This window comes from Hyla sarda, chromosome 9, assembly GCF_029499605.1.
Source record: "Hyla sarda isolate aHylSar1 chromosome 9, aHylSar1.hap1, whole genome shotgun sequence".
NCBI lineage: Eukaryota > Metazoa > Chordata > Amphibia > Anura > Hylidae > Hyla > Hyla sarda.
This window is the reverse complement of record NC_079197.1, coordinates 55890338-55913986: the sequence shown is the minus strand read 5'-3', so window position 1 is coordinate 55913986 and position 23649 is coordinate 55890338. Positions and strand designations below refer to the sequence as shown.

The 23649-nt window shown below is 40.1% G+C and overlaps 1 protein-coding gene across 10 annotated transcripts in view; it reads right to left on the bottom strand.

Annotated features, from left to right (window-relative positions):
* The window catches only part of GDPD2 (glycerophosphodiester phosphodiesterase domain containing 2), a 182164-nt gene that overhangs the window by 71660 nt on the left and 86855 nt on the right, over nucleotides 1-23649 (bottom strand). For 9 of the 10 annotated variants that reach the window (XM_056537825.1, XM_056537827.1, XM_056537829.1 and 6 more), the window contains one exon: nucleotides 9993-10096. In XM_056537825.1, coding sequence (XP_056393800.1) covers nucleotides 9993-10096 — 104 coding nt within the window. Of the gene's footprint in view, nucleotides 1-9992; nucleotides 10097-10197; nucleotides 10338-23649 lie in introns of those variants that run through there. The other variant, XM_056537830.1, reaches the window with a different exon arrangement.

Genomic DNA, 23649 nt, shown 5'->3' with positions numbered 1-23649 from the left:
TGTTTGACTTTTCTTTTTTGACTACAAATCCCACAATTCCATTTCCCTCCCTCCCAGACATCAGCCACCCCACCCATTGAAACAAAAGACCTGTGGTTTTCAATCAGGGTGCCTACAGCTGTTGCATTAGTTGCAGATTGATCCCTCCACCCATTGAAGCAGACAGGCTCCCTGTCATCAGCTGACTAGTGAGTCAGGTCTCGGCCGCATTGCAAGCTGGGAAAAATCAGAGAAAACAGTCATTTTGTATGCTGGTAAAAATAAATAGTGGGGTGAAAATCACAGAAGAATTGTGAGAAAACCGTCACACACAAGTACAGACACTATATTATTAACTACACTAACTTTTCAGCCCCTGTAGCATAGTCAAATAAAAAAAATCCTGGAATACCCCTTTAAGGAAAAACAAACCATTCGGTTAAGGTAGTCTTGGCAACATATTATTTTGTCTGTCCTCCTGATTATAGAATCGCCTACAACCACTAGCTGTTTTGGCCTACCTGCATTACCATTCTCTTAACAATTCTGTGGACTGTTATACCAGGTGTTAGAGAGACCAGGATCCACTAGGGTTGCCATTTCTAAGGCTGATGCGATTGCATATTACCCTTTTAAACCAATTTGGATCCACTCATGCAATTAAGGGAAACTTCCTTAAAGGGGTACTTCGGTGGTAAATTTTTTTGACTATATGGCATCTTTGATTTGCTTTTGGACTTGATAAAGGGAGGAATCCCGAAAGCTTGTCTCTACAAAATGCTGTTAGTCCTATAAAAAAGGTATTACAAGATACTGCAACATTTTATGATTTGCATCTGGCATCTTCTTTGAAAGTTTAGTTTTTTTGCAATATACATGTGTTATATGTTTTGGCAGCATGTGTGTGTTTTTCTTACCTGTTTGTTGGGGAGGAAGTTCTGTAGTTCAGAGGGTTTTCTTTTACTGTTGTCCACAGTTCTGAGTCTGTTGTGGACAAGATGTCACAGCTTTTTGTTTTTCTCTGTCTGCATGAGAGGAATAAGCCACGCCCCCTCATCTCATCCAGCTGAGTACACAGCTCCTCACCTCCCCTCTCCCTGCTCTGTATTTTAAGGACGCAGGTCTGCACAGGAGAAGGACCTCACAGAGAAGATAAGTGTTATCTGAAGGGAAGGATGAGAAGGTGCACAGGCTGGGGATGTATGGACTGCAGGGGAATAATACTGGGAATGATCTCTATATGTGAAGGGGGAGGGGGACGACTCCTGAATGACACATGCTGGGAGTTGTAGTCCCTGTTGTGTGTGTGTATGCTAGTGTTTACAAACCAGTGGGCCTCCAGCTGTTGCAAAACTGCAACTCCCAGCATGCCCTGACAGACTTTGGGCATGCTGGGAGTTGTAGATTTGCAACAGCTGGAGGCACACTGGTTGGGAAACACTGTTCTAGCCTTTTCAGCATACACATCATGTTACACCAGTGTTTCCCATCCAGTGTGCCTCCAGCTGTTGCAAAACTACAACTCCTAGCATGCCCAAAGGCTGTCAGGGCATGCTGAGAGTTGTAGTTTTGCAACACCTGGAGGCAACCTAGTTGGGAAACACTGATGTATGCCCTATAGAGGTGTGGTGAACTACAATCCCCAGGAGACTACAGAGGCAGCATGCTGGTGTTATACCACAGACTGAAGCCTCCTGAATGACACATGCTGGGAGTTGTTGTCCCTTTTGTGTGTGTATGCCAGTGTATCCCAGCCATTTGGATTTGTAGTTTTCAGCACAGCAAGAAACAGGAAATAGAAGCAAAGATAGGAAAACAAAGTGGGGGATAAAAAGACAACAAAGAACGGAAATAGAGTAGGCTAAACAACAAGAATAGAAATGAAACAAAACAAATAGGGTAAGTCAAAAACGGAAAAACACGTTGGCCACCGGAGTACCCCTTTAAAGGTTTCCAGTCAAATACAGACAAGATACATTGATATAGCATTCACTGTGCAGGTATTTTGAACTTAATATAAATTTTGCATGCAATCTCAGAATATCAGCAATTGTACACATAGCAGTTGTGTGTCATGTGGCCAATAACCATGAGGCAATTGACACTCATAGTTTTATACTAAGTGTTGTGATTCTGTATATCAAGTTTTCAAGCAAAGATGTCAAAGTCAAAGATGCTACTTTCCTGGTATATGCAGGATACATTAGAGATATGTCATGTCATGTCAATGACATTCATTTAATGCTCAAAGATTGATGAGATTTTCAACTATTGGAAATTACAATTGATATAGCACTTTCTAACCAGAATATGTTTTCAATTAACAAGGTTGAATCTGTAGTTTACAGCAGCAATACGTTTTGTAAGGACACAGGGCTTTCCCACCATTTTTTATAGGACAGACAGGGGCAGAAAGGTATAATGAAGGCAAAGCATATGTGGTCTCAAATAACTTTCATTCCTTAACAGCATGTACACTATTTTACAAGTTATTTTAATTCTGGGTAAATGTTTATTTTTTCACTTTTAAATATTTAGCTTTGAAATAACTGACTAAACGAAAACTGTCATCCTGTTCACCCACACTAAACCCAATACACTGGATTATAGTGTGTCACTGACTCCTACATGTACCTTCACTTCGGAGATCTGTCCCTCTGAAGATCTGCTTCTATCTTCTGTGAATTACTCGCTGGAGGCGGGCCTGCTGGCTCAATTTGAATATACATTGTTGCTGGTCACGTGAGCCAGTCGTTGCAGCGCACCCGTAACCAGCTACAATGAATATTCAAATTGAACTGGCAGGCCCCCCTCCAGTGAGCAATTCACAGAAGATGGAAGCAGATTTTCGAAGGTACATATTGGAGTCAGTGACCCCTCATAGGTCTCCTGTTCACCCACACTATAACACCTCGTATTGGGTTTAGTGCGGGTGAACAGGATGACAATTTTCCTTTAGAAAGTGGATATTTAGTGATGGGTTTGTATTGTAGAGTGTTTTAAGTGTGAAACTCTTGATATAAAATAAAGCATATTTCTAAATTAAAGTACATTTCTACCTTGAACACCATTTTCATTCATTGCATGTCTCATTACCGTTCAGAATTAAATTACATATGCTTATATCAGTCAGATAAAAAGTTTTCTGAAACAAAGCTCAAATTCCCATGTATAGACAGAATTAGACTTACAAAATTAATGTGTACCTCTCATGAAACAAACTTTTTATATATTAAAGATAAAGCCCTGCTGAATAACTTTTTAATTGCTTTTATTTAAAAATGTTTTCTCCTTTCATGTTTTTTTTTAACTTTAAAAACTTCTCCACTAGGGGTCTCCCTAGCCATCCTGACAGCAAGCATTTCGGACTCAGTGAGTGAGTCTGAAATCTGCTCTGTGCAGCTCCCAGTCAGACAGGCAGGAGGGAGGGGGAGCACTCAGCTCATACACAAGCAGGGAGCAAACAGAAAGGATATATTCCCTCTTCTCTTTTTCTCAGTTCCTCTCCCCTCTATCCACTTTCCACATGGCTAATTATATATGCACTGCTTATCTGCTCTCTCCATGGACTTGTGGTTGCTATGACAACCTCCTGTACATTGAAATGAGCTACTGGAGAGCATAGAAAAAAGGTATTTTTAGGGGGTTTTAAAGCAAAATAAATGCAGGGATAGAGTAAGTAAGGGTCAGGGACAGATGAGGAGGGGGATTAGGGAAAGTTTAGATGGTCACTGGTCACGGAGTCTAAGATGTTTGTCCTGCAGGTGCTGAAGATAAGAGTTTTGGTGAAGAAGTAGTCCTGGTGGTCTGAGCTGAAAAAAAAAAAAAAAAGAGGACGACTCCAACAGGACATCAAATGGTAGGAATAGCATGATCTTTTCCAGGACAGCTTGCGCTGTATGTGCACCAACACTGGTCATGCTTGAGGTTGTTGGGTTTGGAGACCCACTGCTGATGAATACCTAGTAACACGAAAGCTGTGCTCAAAATAAAAGAAGGGCAGATTCGCAGAGATCCCACTACCGTCTGATACCAGCTTCTTCCTCCAGTATTCCTCCTCCTTTATCAGGGCCATGTGTGTGCTCTGGCTGCAATTCAAGCAGTGTTTCACAAGCATAGTCCTCAACTACCCCCTACAGGTCATATTCTCAGGATTTTCTTAGTCTATTACAGGTGATATAACTATGGTCAATGCCTCAGGCATCACCACAAGTGTTCTCTGTATGGGATATGTTCAAATCATGACCAATTGGAGGTACTTAACCCCTTAAGGACACATGACGTACTGGAACGTCATGTGTCCACTCCCGATCTATAACGCGGGGCCACGGCGTGGCCCCGCGTCATAGCGGGTCGGGCCCGGCCTCTAACAACGGCCGGGACCCGTGGCTAATAGCGCGCGGCATTGATCGCTGTGCCGCGCGCTATTAACCCTTTAGACGCGGCGTTCAAAGTTGAACGCCGCGTCTAAAGTGAAACCGAAAGCATCCCGGCTAGCTCAGTGGGCTGTTCGGGATAGCCGCGGTGAAATCGCGGCATCCCGAACAGCTGACAGGACAGCGGGAGGGCCCCTTCCTGCCTCCTCGCTGTCCGATCGCCGAATGACTGCTCAGTGCCTGAGATCCAGGCATGAGCAGTCATCCGGCAGAATCGTTGATCACTGGTTTCTTATGAGAAACCAGTGATCAACATAGAAGATCAGTGTGTGCAGTGTTATAGGTCCCTATGGGACCTATAACACTGCACAAAAAAAGTGAAAAAAAAAAGTGAATAAAGATCATTTAACTCCTCCCCTATTAAAAGTTTGAATCACCCCCCTTTTCCAATAAAAAAAAAAACACAGTGTAAATAAAAATAAAAATAAACATATGTGGTATCACCGCGTGCGGAAATGTCCGAATTATAAAAATATATCATTAATTAAACGGCTCGGTCAATGGCGTGCGCGCAAAAAAATTCCAAAGTCCAAAATAGTGCATTTTTGGTCACTTTTTATATCATTTAAAAATGAATAAAAAGTGATCAATAAGTCCTATCAATGCAAAAATGGTACCGTTAAAAACTTCAGATCACGGCGCAAAAAATGAGCCCTCATACCGCCCCATACACGGAAAAATAAAAAAGTTATAGGGGTCAGAAGATGACAATTTTAAACGTATTAATTTTCCTGCATGTAGTTATGATTTTTTCCAGAAGTCCGACAAAATCAAACCTATATAAGTAGGGTATCATTTTAATCGTATGGACCTACAGAATACATATCAGGTGTCATTTTTACCGAAAAATGTACTACGTAGAAACGGAAGCCCCCAAAAGTTACAAAACAGCGTTTTTTTTTCAATTTTGTCGCACAATGATTTTTTTTCCCGCTTCACCATAGATTTTTGGGCAAAATGACTGACGTCATTACAAAGTAGAATTGGTGGCGCAAAAAATAAGCCATCATATGGATTTTTAGGTGTAAATTTGAAAGAGTTATGATTTTTTAAAGGCAAGGAGCAAAAAACGAAAATGCAAAAACGGAAAAACCTCCGGTCCTTAAGGGGTTAAGGACTGCATTTGGGAAACAATCTAGACCATCATTTGCTGGTGTAAATAAGCACATGGCTAGATAGGGCTTCTAAGAAGAATTCCAGACTTACTTTTATTTTATCTCCATAGTTTAATTCAGTCATTTTGTTATTATGCAAATGAGGCTCATGTGTCCGGGTAAGTCTGACCTATGAAATCTTTAACACCAACCCCCCCCCCCCCCCAGCTTGCTTGCATACCCCAACTCTGTTTCACATGGGGCTCTTGTTGTGCTGAGAAACACCCCCAGGGCACATGAGCCTCTACTGCTCTTCAACAAAAAGGCTTATAGTTTCATATTGGTTGTAAAGGACAATGGAGGTTAAAAAAGGTATTTCTGAAGTTCTGATGTAAATAGATCTATCTAGCCATTGACTTATTTACACCCCTAGTTTGTTGTTATCAAGGCCACTTTAAAATTGTAGAGTATTTACTGTGTGGCAAATCTCAGCACAGATGGACAGAGCACGTTTTGACCATTTCCAGTTATTTCCTATCTATAAGGCTTGGGTCTGCTCAATTTACTTATTGAGAAGGCCCAAGCCCTGTAGATAGGAAACAACTGAAAATGGTCACAACCTGCTCGCATGTATCCTCTTGGCACTGCTTGCCAATTTTTTTCTTTTCTGAAAATTTTCTTGAAGGTATCCGAGTAATAAGTATATTACAAAATGGTTTTAGGTTAGTAGTTACATTCTTCTAAACCTGAAATTACATTCTGCTTTAGGGTATGTTGCTCAAGTATAATGCATAGATGTCTCTGAAGAGGTTTTCCCATGGGCATGAATCATGTACCTTTGACTTATTTAGTTCTGCTGCAAAACTTGTTCTTCAATCTCTCTAAATCACATTTTATATCTGTCTCTAAATAGGAGCTAAGCATGACATACAGTTTGTCAAATTTGGCTATTTTAATTTGAACAGAAAAACTGTGTAGTTTACACTTTTCTACTTTTCAAATAAAACATACACCAGCATAAAACAGGTCAACCATACTCACAGATTTGGGCTACCGACACCTATAGCTACACTGTGGTATACATTGAGATATTGTTTTGATAGTATACCTGTGGCAAAGACCATAAAAATTATGTGAACAGAACCTAAGTTACTGTCATTGTCTCTGGGTCTAGAATAGAGGAGTGTAAACATTTGTGAGAAAGGAAAGATTAAACCTGGAAATTATACTGTCTACCAATGCAGGTAAGGCTAGGTTCAGACAATGGAATGTCCGCACAGAAAATCTCCGTGCACACATTCCACTGAATGCAGAGCAGCGGCAGAACATGCCAGCGCTAGGACCACTCGGAAATGCACTGTCCCATAGAAAGCATTGCATTTCCATGCGGACTCCACAGGAAGAGTAGACATGACTATTCTTTCTGCAGACTCTGGAATCGGAATTTCCGCAGCAGAAACATCTGCTATGGAAATTTTGCTTTGTGCACATGTGGTGGATGAGGTAAAATGTCTATTACAGAATATGCTGGCTAAAATGGCCACTCACGTATAACCCCCGCATCCACTCCCTAACTCACTCCCCCCTCCCATCATGTTTGAAAGAATGTCTCAAGATGGTGCCTGAGCAGGATCTACACCCAAGATGATAAGACCACGTGATGGACAAGAAACACCTGCAGATGGAAGAAACGAATCATGAGGACAGCTATTCATGACGTATAGCTTTGCACACGGCACATTGTTACAAGATTATAAAAACCCTTGTAATTGCTTCAAATACAGGAAGTATCATTTGCTGAATGTGTCAGTCTGATTTCTTCTATCCTGCATATGCTGATTCTGACACCTAATTAGGAAGGGGGCAGATACTCATCTAATACGGAGTCGGTTTGCGATTCATTTCACACAATGTAGAAGAATCCTATTAATATCAATGGTACTCTGCTGCTGCAGAATTTCTGTGTGGAATTCTAATGCGGATTCCGCACGGAAATTCCCTAGTGTATACATACCCTAAGATACCCTAAGGATTCTTAGAAAGTTTGAACTTAAATTCTCTGCACTTGCAATGGGAATGTATTACACCTGTAATATTTCCCAACTAAATTTCATTGACTTCAAAGAGAACCTACCACATAGTTTACGATAACATAATTTGAAGAATGAAAAAAGTCATGCACCAATCCAGTTCAGCCCATCACCCCACAGTATTGTTCCAGAGAAGGGTAGAATTACTCCATGGATTACATTACAATTATACAATTATACAATTCTTTGTACTGCCCCTGATATATTTATTCATAGATATTAGTTAACACTCCAGTTTTCGTTATTTTTTCAGGGTACTGTAGTCCTCCTGTTTTATTTATTACCCTGGTTGATTGTCTTTGAATCCCATGCAGCTACACTCATTTTTGTATACATTTCTGTTAAGACGGCAGTAGAAAAAAAATAACATGCATATTTTTGGATGTAATATTTCTGTTGTAAAGTTCTGATTATTGGGCACAAACACATTAGTATATAAAAAATTCAAAGCAAAAGCCTGGTTTGCATAAACCACATGGGAAACACCCAGAAAACATGCCAAAAAAGTTCCATGAAGCAAAAACATGCATAAAAATGTTCCTAAAGGCAATAAAAATACTTAAGGATTTGAAGCTTATTTAACTTGTAAATACAGGCATAGTTTTGAGTTTTAAAACACACCGACTGGTTTGCCAGTAGCAGCCAATCACAGCTCAGTTTTTATTTCTCAATTGTGAGTAATTCCTTTTGGCTAATAAGAGTTTTTATCTCAGTCAGATTAAGAAATCCTTAAAGCACAATCGCCTTAAAGCAGCACATTTGTTCTACTTATTATAAATTGATCCTACATTCTGTGTTGGTTAACTTCTTCATATAGCTTTATAGTGTCAGAGGTTTTGATTGCCTCCATTGCTATAAGGCTAAATGTGGACATTCTATCTACCTGCAAACACTAGGGCAGTGGTCTCTAAACTGAGGGTAACAGTTTGGAGACCAAGTCACTAGGTTGAGCTTTGAATCCTGCTCCCCCTAGCTGTGGCTGCAGGCTGACAGAAATAGAAAAAAAGGAATCCCCTTTTAGCTAAGTTTTACTTTTTAGAAGTGTTTCTTGTGTCCAATGAGGATACTGAACAGAAAGCCGTCCTCTATTTACTCAGAATTCCCTTTAAATGTTAACAATTTATGTCTATGTAGGAAGCTCTATAAAATAAAATAAAACAAAGCACGGACCAATAAAAGATAGGTTATAGATTTAATCAGCACAGAATGTTAGAAACAGTGGGCAGATTTTACAACTCTATATGCGCCAAAACTCTATTGCAAATAATGCAAAAAAAGCTGGAGAAATGTATTAGACACTTTCTGTGGCTCACTTAACAAGGGGTTTGGCTTCTCAGAAAATAATGCGTCTTTTGGAACAGTGACAAGGTCTAGAAAACAACATTGTGAGCCAAAAGTAAGCCCCTTAATAGGTGGTATAAATATAAAAAAATATTTGTCTACAGATGTGCCAAATTTATCAAATAGTATGAGTTATTGTGATAAATTAGACTCATTTGCACCAGACTAAGTATTAGGTCAAACACTATGTATTAGACAGTATTAGTAAATTTATCTCAGTGTCATTTTTAGAGTAGTATTCACTATGGTTAACTAACATGAGCAACACGTTAAACTGAAATAAAAAAAAAAATACTCTCTCAAAAGTTGTCATCTTACAGTAAATGTATTCCAAAGACACTGTACATAGTAGACACATGTCTAACAACTAAGGAGTCGGAGGGAAGAGATATGGGGGGCTAATTCTACATGTTAAAGTATATAATGACTGTTGGTTTTACAATGCTCCATGGCGACCATTTACACATGAAAAATTCACAGATATTATTATGCAAGTGGCAGGGTTACCAACTGTATATAAATTCATGTACAGTCAGGAAAAACAGTGAGGATTGGCCCATGTACATAAAAAAAAGATTGATCATTGATTCTAGTGAAGGTTATTCTTATTATCATTACTTTATAGTTTAGAGAAAAAGCTGCTGTTGCTGAGCATTCAGACATACATCATGTATCTTAAGTATTTTTATACAAAACTATTTTGGTTGCAAGGGCATACAAAAAAAAGGAACTTTACCAACACTCATGAATGACCAGTTTTCTTTGGACTTAATTTAACAATTGTTACAAATGTTATTGAATTAATGATCAATTGTGTTAAAAACAAAACACAAACTAAGTATGAATATGTATAATAAACACATTAACAGTCACACAGAGAACAGTTAATATGTAAAAATCAACTCTAAAATATTCCTAAATACCTTTTAAATAAACATGATGAAGTGGTATTACAGTTCTAGAAATATTACTGAGATACCAACAAAATATTAAAGTTTCTAGAACTAAAACAGCCTTTTATCTTTACAACAGATACAATTTTATTGACTTACTGTGTTTGGAATTTCCCTCTTGACTTTTTTACACGAGCAACTATAAAAGCACCTTAAGCAAGAAGTACAGGATAAGCAGCAACTGTTCCGAGACATCTTTTTGGCTGAAATAAGAACAAAAGGAAGGTTAATGATTTGTTTCTGTTAAGAGTAACATCAGAAAAAATAAAAAAGTAGAATAGTTATGGTGTAGGATCCCACTCACAGTTAGCACAGTTCCGTTTCTAGCACTCCTACAGAAAATTGTGTGACAAGACTCGCCGGTGCAAATCGAACATAAAATGTACAGAACAGGTTAAACCAGACTGGGAGGGTCACAAGATAAAATTTGACAATAATCAGAGGAAGCCCCTCTCCTGTGTGCGAAACAATGAAAATATAAGGAAGACCCACTGCAGCCTACGTTTGCTTCATTGAGTCTGTCATTCTTGTTTTTAGGAGGAGGTCACTCACAAAATAGCCTAAAGCTGACTAAAATAGCTCTATAATGGTTAGGAATGTATGTATTAGCAAGTGTAGAAAAGACTCCATACTTCCCTGAGTCATTATAACCTGAAGACATTTCTACACAAAAATGAAGATCACAGTCAGTTTTTTTTGTACAGCAGTTAGGAATAAATGTGACAATAGCAAAAAAATACTAAATGATGGAATGCTAGGTAGATCGACATATCACATCAACCCTCTAATAGGTAACATAATAGCATCTTCTTTTATAAACAATAAATTCACATATCAATGCACTTAGTAAAAAAAAAGGACTTATTATTGCTTCTTAAATTGCAAAACACACCTTGGAGAAATACCTGAAGTTATCTAGACATTCCCATACTGACCTTACAGCTACAATACTTTTTGCTTTAGTCATAAGTGTCATCCATGAATAAAATAAAAATAAAGAAGATTTCTTCAGAACTCCACATCCAGCTCATAAAACCTGCTGGCACCTGAACATACAATTAAACAATTTAGACCTTGTTAACAATTGTAACATGCATAGGCAAATGGAGACTGGGCCAGAGAAGGTGCCACACTATCCCATGACCAAAAAAATGACTGAATATAAAAGGAGTGACCAAAGTTTTTACAAAGTTTTTAGAAAGGCTTTTATTTCGCCCCTTGATGATTCCCAGATCATATTGATATTTTAGTCTAAATAGATCCAAAATTCAGTGCTGAATAAATGTCATTATATACCCTCAGAGATGTTACCTGAGAGTGCCCTTCTAAGGATAATAGGCAAATAGTGGGTTATTGCAAAAATGGGAGTGGCCTATTTAAAGCGGTATGGTGATATACAAGGACATGGCTAAATATGTGTAAGCCCTTTAGGACACAGCCAATTTTTATTTTTGCATTTATGATTTTTCCTCCTTGCTGTCACTCTTTGTCTAAATACAGAGCCATATCATTTATTTTCCTTTTTAAGATCAACTGTACTTTTTAATGATAGTTAATTTTTTCATAAAAATATATTGAGAAACGAAACAAAATAAAATAGTATCTGAGAGATTAAATAGGAGGGGGGTGAGTTGTGATTACACCATTTAATGTGTGGTTAAACAGACATGCTATCTGTATTCTAAAGAATAAAAATTTGCTATAACTTTTTAATTTTTCAACCTGCAGAGCTGGGTGTAGCCCCACAGATGTGAACCCACTGCGCCACAAGCGGCAACCAGCCAGGCAGGCAGATTGGGGCAAACTGACACTATAGACAGCTTCAGACATAGCAGAGATAAACAGATGAAGCTGTGAGAACAGCCAACCAAGATCCTGGTAAACAGTCCAAAATCATACACAGAAGATGGGGGTCAGAGTCCAAGAGATGAGGCAAAGGTAAAGTCCAGAATACAGGCAGGGGTCAGGAACACATGATCAGCAGACAGGCAGGTTTCAGAGACTTAACAATGCAGAATACACAACCACAATGCAACCTTGCTTTGGCCTTGAACAGCAGGTATGGCAGACTTATATAGGGAATTCCTGGCTGATATTGGAGGAGTATGCATTAGGGAGTGCACTCTGGCTCTATAAAACTCACGCAGCCTCTAGTGGACAGAGTGGAATCTGCAACATGACACACACCAGAGCAGGAAGATCAGGAAATACAGCAGGCACATTGAACAGAGAACATCGCACGGCGCTGGTACGAACCAGGACACAGGGTCACGTGGTACGCTGGCGGTTGGCAACCAGTAGCATTGCAGTGGTCTTATTTTGCCAGGATCTGTAGATTTTATCAGTACCATTTTAAGATAGGTAGGACTTTTTCATAACTTTTTATTCAATTTATCTGGGATGTGATCTGACACAAAAAAAACATGTTCTGGCATCTGTTATTTTGGTTTTGGCATTCATCATGCAGGATCAATAACATTTTAATAGTTTAAACAATATCCCACACAAAAACTCCAAATATGTTTATTTTATAATTTTTGTTTACTTTTTGATTTGAGAAAAAAAAAAAAAAAGAAGTTGATTTTTTATTATTGAGGTCTATACTTTTTAGTCCCCCTGGGGGGCTTGTATGAGAAATCACTTGATTGTATAACACCATCTCGTGTTGTGGAAAGCTCTTCATCTGGCCTCTAAGTCCAGACATAGTGCTGTTCACACCACAGAACAGTGCCTTTGCTTGCTTTCTATGCCCCTGCAAGTCTGTTACCTGCCAGGCTGATTTATTCAATAAAAAGGTAAATGAAGTACAGCGGATGGGAGTGTCTATTACTTTTCTTTTCTTTCTTGCTGGAATTGACAAAAGTCCTTGCAATATACACTGCTCAAAAAAATAAAGGGAACACTAAGATAATACATCCTAGGTCTGAATGAATGAACTAATCATATGAAATACTTTCATCTTCACACAAAAATTATCAATGGAAATCAAATTTATCAACCCATGGAGGTCTGGATATGGAGATACACTCAAAATCAAAGTGGAAAACCACACTACAAGCTGATCCAACTTTGATGTAATGTCCTTAAAACAAGTCAAAATGAGGCTCAGTAGTGTGTGTGGCCTCCAAATGCCCGCATGACCTCCCTACAACGTCTGGGCATGCTCCTGATGAGATGGTCGCCTGAGTGATGTCCTCCCAGACCTAAAAGCATCCTAAGCAACTCCTGGACAGTCTGCGGTGGATGGAGCTAGACATGATGTCCCAGATGTGCTCAATCGGATTCAGGTCTGCCTTCCTCTTGCAGGAACTGCTGACACACTACAGCCACATGAGGTCTAGCAATTTTCTTGCATTAGGAGGAACCCATGGCCAACCGCACCAGCATATGGTCTCACAAGGGGTCTGAGGATCTCATCTCGGTATCTAACGGCAATCAGGTTATCTCTGGCAAGCACATGAATGGCTGTGCGGTCCCCCAAAGAAATGCCACCTCACACCATTACTGACCCACCGCCAAACCAATCATGCTGGAGGATGTTGCAGGCAGCAGAATGTTCTCCATGGCGCCTACAGACTCTGTTATGTCTGTCACAAGTGCTCAGTGTGAACCTGCTTTCATCTGTGAAGAGCACAGGGCACCAGTCGCGAATTTGCCAATGTTGGTGTTCTCTGGCAAATGCCAAACGTCCTGCACGGTGTTGGGCTGTAAGCACAACCCCCACCTGTGGATGCCGGGCCCTCATAACACTCTCATGAAGTCTGTTTCTGACCGTTTGAGTGGACACATGCAGATTTGTGGCCTGCTGGAGGTCATTTTGCAGGGCTCTGGCAACGCTCCTCCTGTTCCTCCTTGCACAAAGGCAGAAGTAGCGGTTCTACAGCTGGATTGTTGCCCTCCTACGGCCTCCTCCACGCCTCCTGATGTATTGGCCTGTCTCCTGGTAGTGCCTCCATGCTCTGGACACTAGGCTGACTGACACAGTAAACCTTCTTGCCCCAGCTCGTACTGATGTACCAACCTGGATGAGCTGCACTACCTAAGCCATTTGTGTGGGTTGTAGACTCCGTCTCATGCTACCACTAGGGTGAAAGCACCACCTGCATTCAAAAGTGACCAAAACAGCAGCCAGGAAGCATAGGAACTGAGAAGTGGTCTGTGATCACCACCTGCAGAACCACTCCTTTATTGGGGGTGTCTTGCTAATTGCCTATAATTTCCACCTGTTGTCTGTTCCATTTGCACATCAGCATGTAAAACTGATTGTCAATCAGTGTTGCTTCCTGAGTGGACAGTGTGATTTCACAGAAGTGTGATTGACTTGGAGTTACATTGTGTAGTTTAAGTGTTCCCTTTATTTATTTATTTTGAGCAGTGTAAGATTGGTCTCACTGCACTGAAGATTCCAGGAGTGGGGTTGACAGCTTCAGGTCCATAGTGAACAGTGCCCACACCTGTTGCTCTATATACTAACTTAGACAAGACAGTGCAAACTTGGACCAGACAGACTACAAATGTGCCATATGTATCAAACAGTAAGGGCCACTGTGATAGGTCTGACAATTTGTAGATTTTCTCTTTGTTCATGCTGTCTAAGAATTAGACAGCATATCTAAACGTGCTTCACTTCTTTAAGCAGTGTGGCTGAAAAACCATAGTAATGTGCGCTTAAATTACAAGAGCAAGGGCGATTCAAAAATATGGTTAGGAAAGTCAATCATTGTTCTGACAAAAATGCAAATATGGCAAAACTTTTTCTTTAAAGGGGAACTCCAGTGGGAAAAAAATGTATTCAAATCAAATGGTGCCAGTAAGATAAACAGATTTGTAAATTACTTCTATTCAAAATTCTTAACCCTTCTAGTACTTATTAGCTGCTGTATACTACACAGAAATGTGTGAAGTTCTTTCAAGTCTGAGAACAATGCTCTCTGCTGACACCTCTGTCCGTGTCAGGAAATCTGGAAAGTTCCTGACATGGACAGAGGTGTCAGCAGAGAGCACTGTTGTCAGACTTGAAAGAACTTCATAAATTTAGTATACAGCAGCTGATAAGTACTGGAAGACTTCAGATTTTGAAATAGAAGAAATTTACAAATCTGTTTAACTTTCTGGCACCAGTTGATTTGAAAACATGTGTTTTCCACCTGTTTCCACCGGAGTTCCCCTTTAAAGGGGTTATCCAGGAAAAAACTTTTTTATATATAAACTGGCTTCAGAAAGTTAAACAGATTTGTAAATTACTTCTATTAAAAAATCTTAATCCTTTCAGTACGTATGAGCTTCTGAAGTTGAGTTGTTCTTTGGAATAGGAATGATATGTAAAAGCATTCCAGAGTTATTAATGTTTAAAGTGACAGTGGTCAGATGTTCAAAAAACGCTCTGGTCCTAAGGTGTAAAATGGCTGGGTCCTTAAGGGGTTAAGTATCTTGGTATTGAAAATATTGTTAGTTTGGGTATGAAACAGATGATCCCTTTGGTTTTTCACACACAAATTCTAGAATTTGCGGAGCAGAATACATCAGACAACAGTAATACATAGCGCAAAGGATTATGGGCATAGTGATCCAAGCTCACTAGTCCAAGTACATTACAAAAGTGTCATGCACAAGAATATTTCAGCATATATAACATGCCACAAAACCCAGTATCTTTAGGCCACATTCACACGGCAGAAATTCTGCACAGAATTGTGCAAAATATTCTGCATGAATTTATAGCCAATACATTTCAACGGGATTCCGCCGTCCCATTCACAGATCCGAATTTCTGCTGCAGCACTTCTGCTGCAGGAATTTCATTGAAGTGAATTAGCTATAAATTCATGTAGAATTTTCATGCAGAATTTGGTGCAGAAAATCTGCCGTGTAATACCAACCTTTAGAGTGACACCTTACAATTAGGTTCGGTTTGCAGATCGATTGCATTATCTGTTTCCATTGGAGCAATTAGGCATTTTGCTGCCATAAGAATGTGCGCTTTTCTTCAGACCCTAAGTAGAAAGTTTAAGACTATGTTTACATAGCAGAATTTCTGCACAGAATTCTGCATGAACATTTGGCATTAAATTCCGCATAAAATACTTGCCCATTCACTTCAATGGAATTTCTGCAGTTGAAATTCATCAGAGGAAATTCTGCTGTGTGAATGGGACAGAGGAAACCCATTGAAGTGTATTGCTTATAAATTCATGCAGAATTCCATGCAGAAATTCTGGCGACTGACCATAGCCTAAGAAATAAATGGAGGGGATCTAAGAGAATGGTTAAGGCTGGGTTCACACCACATTGTCAGCCATACAGCATATGGCTGGGGGGAGCTAAAACCGGGCTCTCCCGTATCCCTGCTGTATGCCGCCCGTATGTAATTCCTTTCAATGAGCCGACCAGAGTGAAACTCTGACTCCGGTCAGCTCATTTTTGCCCTATATGCAGTTTTCCCACCGGACCTAAAACCGCAGTGGACCAATGGGGCAAAAAGGAGCCGACTGGAGTCAGCGTTTCACTCCGGTTGGCTCAATAAAATGAATTACATACGGGCGGCTTACGGCAGGGATACGGGAGCGCCCCATTTTAGCTCCCGCCAGCCGTATGCGGTCCCGTATGGCTGACAACGTGGTGTGAACCCCGCCTTATGTGAAGACATATCAGATCAGAGAGAGAACCATATTCCAATAGTAGTGAGGAGAGGGAACTCCCAGAAGATGTGAAATAAAGAACCATCTGTGTCTATACATCTAACAAATATCTGGAAAGTGTGGATTGAATTGATGGATTTTGTGTTCATTCTCCTTTTACACTGCTCAAAAAATAAAGGGAACATAGTTACATAGTTAGTACGGTTGAAAAAAGACATACGTCCATCAAGTTCAACAAGGGAATTAAAGGGTAGGGGTTTGGCGCAATATTGGGGAAGGGATGGGATTTTATATTTCTTCATAAGCATTAATGTTATTTTGTTCCAGGATTGTATCTAATCCTGTTTTAAAGCTGTTAATTTTTCCTGCTGTGACCAGTTCCTGAGGTAGACTGTTCCATAAATTCCCAGTTCTCATGGTAAAGAAGGCGTGTCGCCCCTTGAGACTAAACTTTTTCTTCTCCAGACGGAGGGAGTGCCCCCTCATCCTTTGGGGGGGTTTAACCTGGAACAGATTTTCTCCATATTTTTTGTATGGGCCATTAATATATTTATATACGTTTATCATATCCCCCTTAACCCCTTGAGGACGCAGGACGTAAATGTACGTCCTGGTGCGGTGGTACTTAACGCACCAGGACGTACATTTACATCCTGAGCATAACCGCGGGCATCGGAGCGATGCCCGGGTCATGCGCGGCTGATCCTGGCTGCTGATCGCAGCCAGGGACCTGCCGGCAATGGCCGACGCCCGCGATCTCGCGGGCGTCCGCCATTAACCCCTCAGATGCCGGCATCTGCGGCAGTACGCGATTTCAATGAATGATCTGATCGCCCGCAGCGCTGCTGCGGTGATCCGATCATTGAGAACGCGGCACGGAGGTCCCCTCACCTGCCTCTGTCTGGCTCCCGGTGTCTTCTGCTCTGGAGATCGAGCAGACTAGAGCAGAAGATAACTGATAACACTGATCTGTTCTATGTCCTATACATAGAACAGATCAGTATTAGCAATCATGGTATTGCTATGAATAGTCCCCTATGGGGACTATTCAAGTGTAAAAAAAAATGTAAAAAAAATTTAAAATTTAAAGTAAAATAAAAGTGAAAAATCCCCTCCCCCAATAAAAAAGTAAAACGTCCGTTTTTTTCCTATTTTACCACCAAAAAGCGTAAAAAATTAATTTAATAGACATATTTGGTATCGCTGCGTGCGTAAATGTCCGAACTATTAAAATAAAATGTTAATGATCCCGTACGGTGAACGGCGTGAACGTAAAAATAAAAAATAAATAAAAAAATTGCTACTTTTTTTTTAATACATTTTATTTAAAAAAAATTATTAAAAAAATGTATTAGTTTTTTATATGCAAATGTGGTATAAAAAAAAGTAAAGATCATGAAGCAAAAAATGAGCCTTCATACCGCCACTTATACGGAAAAATGAAAAAGTTATAGGTCATCAAAATAAAGGGATTATAAACGTACTAATTTGGTTAAAAAGTTTGTGATTTTTTTTTAAGCACAACAATAATATAAAAGTATGTAATAATGGGTATCATTTTAATCGTATTGACCCTCAGAATAAAGAACACACGTCATTTTTACCATAAATTGTACGGCGTGAAAACGAAACCTTCCAAAATTAGCAAAATTGCGTTTTTCTTTTTAATTTCCCCACAAAAATAGTATTTTTTGGTTGCGCCAAACATTTTATGATATAATGAGTGATGTCATTACAAAGAACAACTGGTCATGCAAAAAACAAACCCTCATACTAGTCTGGTGATGAAAATATAAAAGAGTTAGGATTTTTAGAAGGCAAGGAGGAAAAAACGAAAACGTAAAAATGTTATTGTCTGAGTCCTTAAGGCCAAAATGGGCTGAGCCCTTAAGGGGTTAAATGTCTCTTCTCAAGACTAAACAATTGTACCTCCTTTAATTGCTCCTCGTAGCTAAGATGTTTCATGCACCATATTAGTTTAGTCGCGCGTCTCTGCACCCTTTCCAGCTCCACAGTGTCCCTTTTATGGACTGGTGCCCAAAACTGAACAGCATATTCCAGGTGAGGCCGTACCAATGCTTTATAAAGGGGGAGTATTATGTCCCTGTCCCTTGAGTCCATGCCTCTTTTTATACATGACAATATCCTGCCGGCCTTGGAAGCAGCAGCCTGACATTGCATGCTATTCTGAAGTCTGTGATCTACAAGTACACCCAGATCCTTTTCTACCAGTGACTCTGCCAGTTTAATCCCCCAAGACATACGACGCATGAAATTCACGAATATGCGATATTCGCGAATAAAATTTACATTGCAAATATTCAGGAGCAACACTAGTTATTAGTACCCAGATGCATAACTTTACATTTATCCACATTGAACAACACAATGTAACTTCAAGTCAATCACACTTCTCTGAAATCACACTGTCCACTCAGGAAGCAACACTGATTGACAATCAATTTCACATGCTGTTGTGAAAATGGAACAGACAACAGGTGGAAATTATAGGCAATTAGCAAGACACCCCCAATAAAGGAACGGTTCCGCAAATGGTGACCACAGACCACTTCTCAGTTCCTATGCTTCCTGGCTGATGTACTGGTCACTTTTGAATGCTGGTGGTGCTTTCACTCTAGTGATAGCATGAGACAGAGTCTACAACCTACACAAGTGGCTCAGGTAGTGCAGCTAATCCAGGATGGCACATCAATGCGAGCTGTGGAAGAAGGTTTTCTGTGTTTGTCAGAGTAGTGTCCAGAGCATGGAGGCACTACCAGGAGACAGGCCAGTACATCAGGAGACGTAGAGGAGGCCGTAGGAGGGCAACAACCCAGCAGCAGGACCACTACCTCCGCCTTTGTGCAAGGAGGAGCAGGAGGAGCACCGCCAGAGCCCTGCAAAATAACCTCCAGCAGGCCACAAATGTGCATGTGTCCACTCAAACGGTCCGGAACAGACTCCATGAGGGTGGTATGAGGGCCTGATGTCCACAGGTGGGGGTTGTGCTTACAGCCCAACACTGTGCAGGACATTTGGCATTTGCCAGAGAACACCAATATTGGCAAATTTGCCACTGGCACCCTGTGCTCTTGACAGATGAAAGCAGGTTCACACTGAGCACTTGTGACACAATGAGCACTTGAGTCTGGAGAGGCCGTAGAGAACGTTCTGCTGCCTGCAACATCCTCTAGCATGACCGGCTTGGCGGTGGGTCAGTAATGTTGTGGGGTGGCATTTCTTTGGGGGGCCGCACAGCCCTCCATGTGCTTGCTAGAGGTAGACTAACTGCCATTAGGTACCGAGATGAGATCCTCAGACCCCTTGTGAGACCATATGCTGCTGCGTTTGGCCCTGGGTTCCTCCTAATGCAATACAATGCTAGACCTCATGTGGCTGGAGTGTGTCAGCAGTTCCTGCAAGAGGAAGGCATTGATGCTATGGACTGGCCCACCTGTTCCCCAGACCTGAATCCGATTGAGCACATCTGGGACATCATGTCTCGCTCCATCCACCAATGCCACTTTGCACCACAGACTGTCCAGGAGTTGGCTGATGATTTAGTCTAGGTCTGGGAGGACATCCCTCATTAGATCATCCGCCACCTCATCAGGAGCATGCCCAGGCATTGTAGGGAGGTCATACGGGCACGTGGAGGCCACACACACTACTGAGCCTCATTTTGACTTGTTTTAAGGACATTACATCAAAGTTGGATCAGCCTGTAGTGTGGTTTTCCACTTTGATTTTGAGGGTGACTCCATATCCAGACCTCCATGGGTTGATAAATTTGATTTCCATTGATCACTTTTTTTGTGATTTTGTGGTCAGTACATTCAACTATGTAAAGATGAAAGTATACACTGCACAAAAAAATAAAGGGAACAATTTGTATAGGGAAGAGTTTGCTGCTATTATTCATATTGATTGCCAAATTGATATACAGTGGATAGAGAATTACCCAAGTATTGTTCCCACTTAAGCATACAGCCATGTTTTCTTATATTGTCAGGCAAGGAGGGACCATGAATCAATTAAAAATGTATATTAAGCCCTTCAACAAGGTATCTTGAATCCATAGAAGTTTAAAGGGCGTAAATGCGGCGTAAACAGTGAAAATGCGGCGTCCCGATCAGCTGGGACACGAGCGGAGGTTGATTGCTCCAAGCCTGAGATTCAGGCTTGAGCAATCGACCGCCGATAACCCTGATCACTGCAAAGCTATGGCTTTGCAGTGAATAGGGTATAAGATCAGTGTGTGCAGTGTTATAGGTCCCTATGGGACCTATAACACTGCAAAAAAAAAGTGTAAAAAAAAAGTTAATAAATGTGATTTAACCCTTTCCTTAATAAAAGTTCAAATCCCCCCCCCCTTTTCCCATAAAAAAAAACACCATGTAAATAAAAATAAATATAAACATATGTGGTATCGCCGTGTGCGTAAATGTCCGAACTATAAAAATATATCATTAATTAAACCGCACGGTCAAAGGAGTTTGCGCAAAAAAATTCCAAAATCAAGAATAACGATCCAAAGTCCAAAAGCGATCAAAAAGTCTGATCAATACAAAAATGGTACCGCTAAAAACTTCAAATCACGGCGCAAAAAATGAGCCCTCATACCGCCCCATATGTGGAAAAAAAAAAAAGTTATAGGGGTCAGAAGATGACAATTTTAAACGTATACATTTTTTTAAATGATTTTTTTACAGAAGTACGACAAAATCAAACCTATATAAGTAGGGTATCATTTTAACTGTATGGACCTACAGAATAAAGATAAGGTGTCATTTTTACCGAAAAATTTACTGCGTAGAAACGGAAGCCCCCAAAAGTTACAAAATGGCGTTTTTTCTTCAATTTTATGGCACAATTATTTTTTTTTCTGTTTAGCCGTAGATTTTTGGGTAAAATGACTAATGTCACTGCAAAGTAGAATTGGTGACGCAAAAAATAAGCCATCATATGGATTTTTAGGTGCAAAATTGAAAGGGTTATGATTTTTAAAAGGTGAGGAGGAAAAAACGAAAGTGCAAAAACGGAAAAACCCGTGGTCCTTAAGGGGTTAAGGCATGTAGATGTGTTCCAAAGGGAGTTTTAAGGGGTATTCCGGTGGAAAACAAATGGTTTCAAATCAACTAGTGCCCCAAAGTTAAACAGATTTGTAAATTACTTCTATTTAAAAATCTTAATCATTCCAGTACTTATCAGCTGCTGTATACTACAGAGAAAGTTGTCTAATTCTTTTCAGTCCAGTTCTTAGAAGTAAATCCAGTAGAAGCAAATTCCCATAGCAATCCTCTCCTGACACAGACAGAGGTGTCAGCAGAGAGCACTGAGGTCAGACTGGGAAGAACTAAACAACTTTCTCTGTAGTATACAGCAGCTGATAAGTACTGTAAGGATTACAATTTTTTTTATAAAAGTAATTTACAAATCTGTATAACTTTCTGGCACCAGTTAATTTAAGAAAAAAAAAATTTCTACCAGAGTACCCCTTTAATGTTCTGTTTCTCTATAACTTTTATAGTACACAACTATACTAACTTTGGTAAGGGTGTCAACCTCTTTAGGTTTTGTTTCAACTATGAAAATACTAGGAATGAGGAACTTTATAAGCACCTCTAGGCAAATAGGTATGGGCATGTATCTACAGCTTCTGTAGAAGATTAGGGCTACACACAGACATTCTGTAGCATCATTTTCCCATTTGACTAATAAGTACATGGCGCTAAGGCTTTGTTAACACAGTGGAAAACAGAAGTAGAAAAAGTTGCAAGGCAGAAACGCTTCTAATTTTGCAGACCTTTTTAGGCCTCTTTGAAGTGTATTTTTGAGCATGTATTTTTAGAATGCAGTCCAACACAATAAAGAGTACACAACAGAAGTTACATAGTTTATATAGTTTAAAGCCTGAAAAAAAAAAATACATCAAGTTCACTAAGTTTAACTTAAAACACTCCAGAGGAAGGCAAAATAAAACTCTATGAGGGTGATGCCAATTGTTTCATAACATAAGGAAAAATTCCTTCACAACTCCAATATCAAAATATATCTCTAGATTTACGTTCTATCACCTGTAGAATCCTGTGGATAGGGGATAAGTGTCTGATCGCGAGGGGGTCCTGACCGCTGGGACCCTCTGCGCTCTCCTACCCGGCACCTGGTCTCTCTCCATGCATGGACTGACCTCCGCTCCTTGCACGTTTTGTTGTCGACAATGGCACAGAGCAGTGGCCGACATGCCCCTTCATGTAACTCTATGGGAGAGCTGGAGATACAGCGCTCTCCCATAGAGATTCAGTGGATAGGGGATAAGTACTCATGTACCAGTTGAAAATATTGTAACTGAAAAGGGAAACTGACAGCTGAAACTAAACCCAATACACAGGGTTATTGTGCAGGATAACCAGGTTAAAATTATGTACAGTGGGGATCAAAAGTTTGGGCACCCCAGGTAAAAATGTATAATATGTCAACAAAAGTTAGATTTTATTTCCATCATTTACACTTTCAAAATAACAGAAAACAAAAAAATGGCGTCTGCAAAAGTTTGGGCACCCTGCAGAGTTAATATTTTGTACTAATATCTTGTAAATGCTTTTTGTAGGCAGCCAAGAGTCTTTCAATTCTTGTTTGATGTATCTTTACCCATTCTACCTTACAAAAGTCTTCCAGTTCTTTGAAATTTCTGGGCTGTCTGTCACGCACTGCTCTTTTAAGGTCTATCCATAGATTTTCAATTATGTTGTGGTCAGGAGATTGTGAAGGCCATGGCAAAACCTTCAGTTTATGCCTCTTGTTGTAATCTCCCGTGGATTTCGAGGTGTGTTTAGGATCACTATCCATTTGTAGAAGCCATCCTTTCTTTAACTTCAGCTTTTTCACAGATCGCAACAAGTTAGCATCCAAAATTTGCTGAAATTTTATTGAATCCATTTTTCCTTCTACTCGTGAGATGTTCCCTGTGCCACTGGCTGCAATACAACACCAAAGCATGATTGATCCACACCCCCCCCCCCCCATGCTTAACAGTTGGACAGAGGTTATTTTCATTCAATTCTGTTCCCATTCTTCTCCAAACATACCTTTGCTCATTCCGGCAAAAAAGTTCAATT